The following is a 10,092-nucleotide window of genomic DNA, read 5'->3' on the forward strand; positions in this document are numbered from 1 at the left end:
GCCGGGAGTCGCACTGCGAGCGCAGGGCGTTTCGGGAATTGTAGTTTGACTTGAGCGCTCGAGCCAATGGGGATCGGGGAAACATGGTAAGCATGTGGACGAGCTGGGAATGGCAGAGTGAGCTAGAGAGGGTGGGACCACGCGGCACGCTGTCCAATAAACTGTAAAGTCTCGTGACGTCATCGGTTTGCGCCGGAAAACGCGGCTCACTCGAGTGGGTCACCCGAAGCTGGCGGGGAGGATGGCCGGCTTCGCGGCGCTCGGGCTGTCATCGTGGCTTGTGGAACAATGTCGGCAGCTGGGTTTGAAGCAGCCCACGCCTGTACAGCTAGGCTGCATTCCCGCTATCCTAGAGGGTAAGTGTGGCCCGGCCTCTTCCCCAGGAAGCGCCCCCATTCCTATCGGCTCCCTTTCCTTCTCGCAGCCTTTGCCCGCGCCGGTTCTGCTAGTCGAGGGATAAGCTTGGGCATTGCCCACAAGACTGGGTCCCAAAGGTAAACTGGGCAGTGTTGGTATTTGGGCTGCACACTCGACTCCCTGTGTGTCCACACACAAGTAATGTAATCTCAGAAACTTTCGTGACCTCAGAGCACAGGATGAATCGATTCTGCTGGGAAATTTTGATAGTGTGCGCTACCGTCTTAATTTTACAAATGGACTCTGAGGTTGTCTGCTAGTAAATGCAGAACTCAGGTCCCGTGAACACTCTACTCCCCACTCTAACGGTCCAATCCAGTTTGCCATTAAAGAGATACGCTTAGGAAACCTTAGGAAGTGACACATTGAGGGATTAAATAAACAAAGATGAAGTAATAAATAGGGAGCCTTAGGATGCAGATTGGGTAAGGGCATTCAGATTTCCCCAAACTCGGATGCTGTGTGAGGGAGTCAAAATGAGATAGTAAGTGGTGGCATCTAGGGTCAGGTGGATGTAGATGCCAGTCCAGCCTGCTACTTACTAGCTGTGTGTCCTGGGCACATCTCTGAGATTCATTTTCCCTTTCTGTTCAGTGGAAACAATAACAGTCTTGCCCTCCTAGGATTTGTCAGGATACCGAGAATATAAATGGCATAGGCCAGTATTGGGCACATGGTAATTGCTCATTAAACATTGACTATTGTAAACTGCACCCAATGGAACACTTGTCTACATTTGGGATATATTAACGTCGTTTTGCTCTCTACCCAGGTCGAGACTGCTTGGGCTGTGCCAAGACAGGCAGTGGCAAGACCGCAGCATTTGTCCTGCCCATCTTACAGAAGCTGTCTGAGGATCCCTATGGCATCTTCTGCCTTGTCCTGACACCCACCAGGTGAGCCCCCACAGGCCTCCTGGGTGAGTTAACCATCTGTGTTCTCTTGGGAAGCACCTTTACCTCTTTTAGTGCACTTTCCCTGTGTTTAAAATGGAGATAGAAATCATGCCCAACTCTTACGGAAGTTACAGAATTAACCAAGATAAGGTATGAAGAGTGCTGAGCACAAGGCTTGTCTCACAGCAAGGGGCTGGACAGGAGCTGTCAGTAGTCATAGCCTAGATAGAGACGCATTTCCTGTTCTTGGGCCAACAAATGTGGAAATTGACGTGGTAAGTCCTATAACAGCCTGTAGGAGGTGTGGCCTGGGGAGGGGACAGTTCAGACAAGTTTGGGGAAGGGTATTCTAGGCAGAGGGAACTGCAAGTGCATTCATGCAGAAGTGTGAGACAGGCAGGGAACAAGTTGGCCTATTAGAGTCAACTTGAGAAAAGCCTGGAATGCCAGGAACAGAGTTAGAATCAATTCTATGAGCGTGTGAACAGGAGAGGGTAAGATGGTGGATAGGAAGTGGGTATATGAGCAAGGGAGATGCCTGGGCAGAGCTGGGGCTTAGGGGTAGAGGGAAGGGCGCTTGGACATTGACCAGTCCCAGGGGAGAAGGGACTGACGCTTAGGTCTCAGGCTTAGGTGATTGTGGTGTCGAGGCCACTGCTGAGAAGGAAAGGCCAATTTGGGTGGGACTGGAGGGAGACGGGCCATGGCATGTTCTGGGTCCCAGCCTGGTGAGGGGACAGAGGACACAACAGGGCTCCAGTGTGCAGTTTCAGAGCCTTTATCCAAAGGGAGCTGGGAGCTATGGTGGATGTGTGAGGAGGAGAGGGCCAGTGGGAGGTCTGAGAGGTGCACATGGGAATGGGAAGCAGGCACAGAACCTGCATCTAACCCAGCCTGGCCCCTTCACGTCCACAGGGAGCTGGCCTACCAGATTGCAGAGCAGTTCCGGGTCCTGGGGAAGCCTTTGGGCCTGAAAGACTGCATCATTGTCGGCGGCATGGGTACAGGGGGCCCAGGGAGGGTCTGGGTAGGGAACCCCTGCAGCCTCAGACCCCCCTACCCAGACCCACTGTTCACACTCCACCTGCAGACATGGTGGCCCAGGCTCTGGAACTGTCCCGGAAACCGCACGTGGTCATCGCCACACCAGGGCGCCTGGCTGACCACCTCCGTAGTTCCAACACTTTTAGCATAAAGAAGATCCGTTTCCTGGTGAGTTGGCCTAGGGCACTGATTCATCCATCTGGGACATGTGTTCCACAGGCCATCAAGTGGAGCATTAGGAAAGGTGACAAGGACAGCTGAGGGATCAGCAAGAGGAGGACTAGCCAGGGTGGTTGGGGACAGGGTCCTTCTGAAGAGCTAAGATGGTAGAGGGTGCAGATGTCTGAGAATTGGAGGGAGAATGTTTCGGGGTGCCCGTCCAGGGCTGGGTAGGAGGCATGTGGGGGGCAGGCCAGGCCGAGCATGTGATCAGGCCTTGGACAGCGCCCTCACCCCAGATCCCCTCCTTCCTACCCCCTGCCACCGGTGCCGCAGGTGATGGATGAGGCTGACCGGCTGTTGGAGCAAGGCTGCACTGACTTCACCGTAGACCTGGAGACCATCCTGTCAGCTGTGCCCACTCGCCGACAGACGCTGCTCTTCAGCGCCACACTGACTGACACGCTCAGAGAGCTTCAGGGCCTGGCCACCAAACAGCCCTTCTTCTGGGAGGCTCAGACCCCGTGAGTCGACAGCCAGGTTCCAGGGGGCAGGGCAGGGTTGAGGGTCACACTCAACAGAGATTATTGCTCATGGATGGTGCAGGGCATTGGCTCCATTCAGCAGTAGGGGAAACTGAGTCCTTTCCCCAGGGTGCGTACGGTGGAACAGCTGGACCAGCGCTACCTGTTGGTGCCTGAGAAGGTCAAGGATGCCTATCTGGTCCACCTGATTCAGAACTTCCAGGATGAACACGAGGACTGGTCCATCATCATCTTCACCAACACGTGCAAGTGAGCATGGGCAAGGCCTGCCTCTCTCTTCCCCCCAGCTCCCTTCCCGTAGCTCTTTACGAAGGTCCGAGACGTATGAGGCACACAGCCAGTCTTGGCCTTCCAGAGCCTCTGCTCAGACCAGAGATTTCAAGAGGATTTGCTCAAGGAGGCCCAGAGAAGTCAAGCAGTTTGCTGAGGTCACCACTCCTGAAGGTGGAGCCAGGAGTTGGGGCTTCTCAGACCTGTTTGTCACCAAAAGGTCCAGGGGCCTCTGGCCCTCCCTGGAAAACCCCCTTCAGCAGGTTGGAAGGGCGTGGAGCAGTCTCTTCTCTGTGTCTGGGGTGTCACTAAGGGCTGGCACGGCAGTTCCAATACCCAGGGTTATCCTCTCGACAGTCACAGAGGCCTTCAGATCCTTCGGAGCTCTTAGGAGATTGTCAGGAAGCTGTAGGCTATCCTAGCATGAGCCAGAGTAGACAGCATAGCCCACGTCACATTGGGGAGACCTCCCAGAATTTATTAGTTACCAGAAAAGTCTGGATGTAGGGCTGGCTCTTGTTGGTTTGGGCCAGGGAAGGGGTCGGCAGAGAGGATGTCAGCAGGCAGCATACCCCTTACCCCTGTGTCTCTTTCACCAGCTGTGCCGGGCCACCTACTTGTGGTGTTGAGGGTGCTGGGGCAGGAGTTTCTTCCCGAGACCCTGGCCCTGCAGGGGCTGACAATGTGTCTTTCCCCCACAGGACCTGCCAGATTCTGTGCATGATGCTGCGTAAATTCAACTTCCCCACCGTGGCTCTGCATTCCATGATGAAACAGGTGCCCCGGGACCACCCCCTCCCCCAGCCTTGCCCTGGAGACTTGTCCCAGCCTCGGGGCCTTTGCGCAGGCTCTTCCCTCTGCCTAGAATACTTCCAGCCACCCATTTGCCTCAGTGTGACTTCTCATGGGTGAGCCCTGAAAGGGTGGGACTATGAGGGACTCCACCCTGTCCCCAGGCCTCACACTGTAAACACTTAAACGCTTGCTGAGATGCTGCCTGACCCCTGGGCACCCCAATTCTCTCCCCGACTTGGCAACAGAAAGAACGCTTTGCCGCCCTGGCCAAATTCAAGTCCAGCATCTACAGGATCCTGATTGCCACAGACGTGGCCTCCCGGTGAGTGGCTCCCAGGATATTCCCTCCCATGTGCTGACCCAGTGACACCCCCACAGAGGGACCGGAGGGCTGAGCTTGGGCAAGAATTGGGGTGGCCCCAACTTCATGGCTGTGTGACCCTGGGTGAGTCCTCATCTTGGTTTCCATGTGTGGACAGGGGCCTGGACATTCCGACAGTGCAGGTGGTCATCAACCACAACACCCCTGGGCTCCCGAAGATCTACATACACCGAGTGGGCCGGACGGCCCGTGCAGGTAAGTGGACAGGGCAGGTGGCCCTGGGACACCTGTCCTTCCAGCCTGCCCACCCCATAAGAAACAAAAGTCCTGAGCTAGTGGGTGAAGACGTGGGGATGTGGCCCGCAGGTGAGAGGCAGCGTTCACAAGTTGAGGGAATCATCCTTTCAAAAGCAAAGGCCAAGAGCACTCTGGCTTATGAGATTCTCTCCTGTCCCGTGGCCCTGGGCAGGCCATATCAGCTCTCTGGGCCAGTTTCCTCCTCAAGTGACAGGTAACAAGAATGAGGCCTGGTTGGTGCTGCTCCAAAGTCACGGGCTTCATCAGCTATCAGTGCTATGCCAGCACCCACCGCCCTCACGAAAACGGGGAACAGAGGAACTAGTGTGCACAGATCAGGGCTGAAGCTTATGGCCGACATGACTCTCTCGTAGCCATGCCCAGAGGGAGGTCAGCCACATCACCGCCAGCCCCCGCGTAAGGCCAGCCTGGCAGGAGAGCTGCCCCTCCTGGTGTCCCTTGTGTCTGCTCTGGGATGGACTTGCCCTCACCCGTTCACTAGGCTCCTAACTCTTCCCATCCTGAGGAGCCCTGAGCTGCTTGGTGGTCAGGACCTGTTTTTGGCATGCAGCAGGTAACTGGGGTACGTCCTTGCAGGGCGGCAAGGACAGGCCATCACGCTGGTGACGCAGTATGACATCCACCTTGTACATGCCATCGAGGAGCAGATCAGTGAGTGGAGGGATAGAGGAGGGAGGGGGGATGGCTGGTGCCTCTGGGCAAGATGCCCACTCACCACCCCTCCTCAGACACCTAGGCTGCTCCCTGAGCAGGCTTACACTGCACCTCCTTTCTGTGCAACCCCAAATGAAGGCTTTTAGCCCAGTTATCAAAACAGAAACTCCCCACAGTGGTCCTCAGCAGCTGAAAGCCACATCCGGTGGGAAGGGACTTGGGTTTCTCAGACTGGGGTGAATGGATGGTCCCTGTGGATGAGTCAGAGGCGCCAGGGGCACAGTCTGGATGTGTTTAACCTCCCTCCCCCACCCACCCCTGCTCCGGGGTGGTTTAATGTGTAGCCCAGACTAAGAACCACTGGAAAGTCTATAATCACTGCATAGGCTATCCTAAAAGTCAGAAATCTCTGCACTTTAAAAGACAGTGTTTAAGTCATGTGCACACTCAATGTGAGGCTTGAACTCAGAACCCCAAGATCAAGTGTCGCACACTTTTCTGAGCCAGCCACGCACCCCTAAAGGACAGTATTTTAGAAAAAATACTTTTAGTCAAATCCTAGTGCTGCTGACAACAAAAAAGAACAGTCTATCTTCCTTAGGTCTACAATCCCTGCTCTTGCTTACCTGACCCTTATCTGGCATGACCTAGTCTTGCATGCCCCACTGCATGGGGAGCTCACTCCGAAGCCAGAATCCCTCCACCTGTCACGTCTGCCCTCTCCCGCCCCTACAGAGAAGAAGCTGGAGGAGCTCTCGGTGGAGGAGGCCAAGGTGCTGCAGATCCTTACGCAGGTCAACGTGGTGCGGAGGGAGTGTGAGATCGTGAGTATCAGAGGCCTTGGGACCCAGTGGGTTCCTTCAAGACAAGGGCCCTCCTGACGGCCTCTCCTTCCCACCCACCAGAAACTGGAGGCAGCCAACTTCGATGAAAAGAAGGAGATCAACAAGCGGAAGCAGCTGATCCTGGAGGGGAAGGTGAGGGCTGAGCCGTCAGGGGGAGGGGGAGGGTGTCCAGGGGACCGGAGGCCCAGCCCAGCACCTCCTGGTGTTCCCTGTGCCAGGACCCCGACCTGGAGGCCAAACGCAAGGCTGAGCTGGCCAAGATCAAGCAGAAGAACCGGCGCTTCAAGGAGAAGGTGGAGCGGAAGCTGCAGCGGCAGAAAGCTGGCAGGGCAGGCCGCAGGGCGCATCCTCCCAGGGCTCCCCCCGAAGGTCGCTCGGCCCCTGCGCCCACTCAGGGCCAGTCCTGAGGTCTGTGCGGCCCCCACCTGCCCAGCCTGGGATTCCTTCATGGCACCGAGGGTCAGAGGGGTCCTCCCCTTCCCTGGACCTGCTGCGTCCTTGTTGCTGGAACCCATGGACGCCCACATGGTGCACTGCCCAGCTCTTGCCCCCGCGCCCCCTTCTCAGCCTCTGCCAAGAGTTAGGCGCTGCAGAGGAGGAAAGGACACTGGCTACGAGGTGGGACCCAACTCCACACATAGTGACCTGGGTTCAGGGTCACCTTGGTGGGGGGTGTAGGGTGCCGCCGGGCCCCAGAGCCAAGGTATGTTGCTTACACAAGTCACTCAATAAAGGGGTCTCTCCACTTCCCCTGGTCTGACTCTATGGGAGTGGGGGCAGGGGAGGAGGGTTCAGCTGCTGATGCTTCCCAAGTCCCCTAGAACATCACATCACCCCCACCCCACCCCCAGTTCCTCAGTCCTGTTGGGCCAGGCTCAGAGCTTTGAACTGCAGTGCGGGCCATTGTGGCCAGGTGACCTTGGGTTTGAGAAGCCCTCTCTGGGCCTCAGTTTCCTCATCTGGAAAAGGGGCACACTAATGGCACCTCTCTCCAAATATGGCCAGCCGGTTCAGTGAAATGCCTCCCATGTGAGGTGAACACTACCGTGTTCTAGGAGCTTCCCTACCTGCCCACTTGGTGGAATTTAGGGTTTATAGCCAGAGTAAAGGGAGGGGGTGCTTAACCAAGGACCATGTAAGGGCAAACTGGTCCAGACAACGTGAGTTGAGCCCAGGGGGGTGGGGACAGCTCTGCTGGGCAGAGCAGGGCTCCCGGCTCTGTGGCCTGGGCATGCTCCTCTGGCTCTGAAACTTTCTCTCCTCATTGGCAAGTGGTTTACTAAGCCCTGCTCAACCTGAGGGCAGCTGAGGTGCGTCACAGGGGAAGCAGGTGGAGGGGTCCAGGATGGCGGTTAGATGCCTCAGTGTCCACACAACACACACGTGCACAGCCACTCTTAGAAATGTAATGTGGGCACCAGCACGCGCCCTGGGAATTCTAGAAATTCTACACAATGAAAAGCCCCCCCTCAGACAGCCCCTGAGCTGTAAGCAGCCAGGGCCAGCTGAGGCACTGTGGCCAGGCCCTCCCTAGGCGGAGCTGGGCCCCCAGTCCCTGCCAGGGCGAATGGCCCACTGTGCCGCCTGCAGCTGGCTTGTGCCCCAGGCGGGAATCATACGTATAAAACCAGCTCCTCCAGGCCCTGCTCCCACGCAGACCCTGCAGCCAGGTTCAGGGCGTGCCCTCTGCCAGGCGGGCTAGACCCTCTCGAAGCTCGCTCAGCTCAAACAGCCTGACGTCCAGCAGCTGTGCGGCCCGGCCCACCTCGGCCCGTGCCCGTTCCCGCTCAGCCCGCGCCTCCTCCAGGCTGCGCTCCGTTGCCCGCAGCTGGTGCTCTAGCTCGGCGTTGCGGGTCTCCAGGTCCTGCAGCGAGAGGACAGGCAGGATTTGAGGCCCTGACAAGTCTTAAGGGTCACCAGCCTGCCTGGGGCATCCAGCATCTTGAGTGCCATCCCAGCAACCCTCCCTGCCCGAGCCCCCCCCCCCCCCCCCCCCCCCCCCCCCCCCCCCCCCCCCCCCCCCCCCCCCCCCCCCCCCCCCCCCCCCCCCCCCCCCCGCCTGGGTCATGCCATGCCTCCTTAGTCTTAGCCTTCTCTGCCCAAGACACTCCATGTGCCCCTGGCCGATCTGAATGTCATAGAACTGATCACATCCCTCTTCTGCTCAAAACCCTCCTGTGACCCATCAGGCTGGGAACAAAATCCACACCCTTCCTTCCTCTCCTTGTTCATTCCAGCTTAGCCTTGCTGGCTTCCTTGTGGTTCCTTGAACAGGTTGAGTGTCTCCCCACCTCAGGGTCTTTGCACATGCCGTGCACTCTGCCCAGGAGACAAGGGGGTGCATTTCCCCAACTTCTCTCTTCTGGGTCACCAGATCCTTTAACATCTTCACCTGCAGGACTCACAGACGTGTCCCATGAACATTTCTCAGATAACATCCAGCGAAAGCCAGGCCAGGGGCGCCTGGGTGGCTCAGTTTGTTAAGCATCTGACTTCGGCTCAGGCAGGTCATGATCTCAGGGTTTGTGAATTCCAGCCCTGCATCTGGCTCCCTGCTGTCAGCACAGAGCCTGCTTGGAATCCTGTCTCCTTCTCTCTCTCTCCCCTCCCCTAGAATTCTCTCACACACTCTTTCTCTCAAACACAAATAAACATTGAAAAATAAATTTAAAAAGCCAGGCCCATTAGATTTGGGTTCAAATGCAGTCTCCTGATCTCAGGCTGTGGATGTGTGAAGACTTGATCCGGTCAAGCATGGGGATTTAGCAGGGACTCAAAAACTGCTTGTTGAATGAAAGAATGTGAAAAAACTGCAGAGAGTCGTCCTTTACAAAACACGCTGCAAACAGGCTTCCCATGCACTTGGTCTTCCCAAGCCTTCACAACCTTGGGTAACTCAATTCCTGACCCACCTACAGGTGAAGAAACAGGCTCCGGGAGGCACATCGCTGCCCAGGACCCACCAGGAAGGAAAGATGGCAGGTCTGCCCCACATGGGGACTGGCTGCCTCTGTGTAGACACCCCACCCCATGGCAACTACACACACCTGCACCTTCTGCTGCGTCTCCTCGCGCTCGGGGGTGTCCGGGGCCTCCCGGGGCCCACCGGTCTGGCTCTTCAATGTCTGGATCTCCTAGAGAAACGTTCCCAGGGTCTATACCGGGGCTCCTGGCTCCCTCGTGAGGGGTCAGGGAAGGTGAAGCCCAGGGACACACACTCTGCGCTCACCTGGTCCTTGGTTTGCACTAGTGCCTCCAGCTGCTCCAATGACTGGCCTGGTCCTTCCTTCTCACTGACTGAGGGTGGCTCTGCGGCTGCCTGGGCCTCCAGCTCTGCTACCTGTATGGAGAGAAATGTCAGCCCCTGACACCCCAGCCCGCGCTCTCCTGACCCCTGTGGACTCTGCCCCTTGCTCAGTCACACCTGCGAGTAGGGACTCATCCCCTCTGATCTGGGCTACCAACCCGAAGCAGGTAGGACTTCAGGGTTTGACAAAGGTTGGCATTATCTCAAATGCGTAATACAGAACAAGACACTGAGACTCGGGGAAATAGCCTTCCGAGATCACACATCCAGTCAGTGAACCCAGGACAGATAGGACAGGCGGAGGCCGGGGCTCCACAGTGGCCCGGGGGCCACTTAGAGTCTCTGGGAGGGAGGGGCCCCCTCACCCGCTGCCGCAGCCTTTCGGCCTCTGCACGCTGGGCCTCCAGCTGCTGCCTCCACTGGGCGGCGGCGGCGTTGGCTTCTCGCAGGGCGCCCGCCAACTTGTTGTTGCTGTCCTGTAGCGCGAAGAACTCGGCCTCCCACTGCACCTCGCCCACGG

At 57.3% G+C, this 10,092-nt stretch overlaps 2 protein-coding genes across 4 annotated transcripts in view; one reads left to right on the forward strand and one right to left on the reverse strand.

The window, feature by feature from the left end:
* Nucleotides 1–198: 198 nt before the first annotated feature.
* Nucleotides 199–7,014, forward strand: DDX49 (DEAD-box helicase 49). The gene is made up of 13 exons (XM_029917026.1): nt 199–356; nt 1,190–1,313; nt 2,229–2,314; nt 2,404–2,525; nt 2,853–3,040; nt 3,170–3,310; nt 4,033–4,108; nt 4,372–4,448; nt 4,606–4,703; nt 5,343–5,417; nt 6,156–6,244; nt 6,326–6,397; nt 6,484–7,014. The coding sequence occupies exons 1-13, from the start codon at nt 242–244 to the stop codon at nt 6,670–6,672; spliced, it is 1,452 nt and encodes a 483-aa protein (XP_029772886.1). The 5' UTR covers nt 199–241; the 3' UTR covers nt 6,673–7,014.
* A 635-nt stretch (nt 7,015–7,649) lies between these two features.
* Nucleotides 7,650–10,092, reverse strand: part of HOMER3 (homer scaffold protein 3) — a 7,818-nt gene continuing 5,375 nt past the window's right edge. For all 3 annotated transcript variants that reach the window (XM_029917027.1, XM_029917028.1, XM_029917029.1), the window contains exons 7-10: nt 9,938–10,092; nt 9,495–9,605; nt 9,313–9,399; nt 7,650–8,129 (exon numbers count right to left, since the gene is read on the reverse strand). In XM_029917027.1, the coding sequence (XP_029772887.1) occupies nt 7,938–8,129; nt 9,313–9,399; nt 9,495–9,605; nt 9,938–10,092 (545 nt within the window). In that variant the 3' untranslated portion in view covers nt 7,650–7,937. The remainder of the gene's footprint in view (nt 8,130–9,312; nt 9,400–9,494; nt 9,606–9,937) is intronic.

The sequence above is a fragment of the Suricata suricatta genome, chromosome 12 (assembly GCF_006229205.1).
Source record: "Suricata suricatta isolate VVHF042 chromosome 12, meerkat_22Aug2017_6uvM2_HiC, whole genome shotgun sequence".
Classification (NCBI taxonomy): domain Eukaryota; kingdom Metazoa; phylum Chordata; class Mammalia; order Carnivora; family Herpestidae; genus Suricata; species Suricata suricatta.

Excerpts from the sequence above, each read along its gene's own strand:
- DDX49 (XM_029917026.1), top strand. The coding sequence starts at position 242 with ATGGCCGGCTTCGCGGCGCTCGGGCTGTCATCGTGGCTTGTGGAACAA. Across the intron at positions 3,311-4,032 it reads ATCTTCACCAACACGTGCAA|GACCTGCCAGATTCTGTGCA; the intron begins GTGAGCATGGGC and ends TTTCCCCCACAG. Across the intron at positions 4,449-4,605 it reads GCCACAGACGTGGCCTCCCG|GGGCCTGGACATTCCGACAG; the intron begins GTGAGTGGCTCC and ends ATGTGTGGACAG.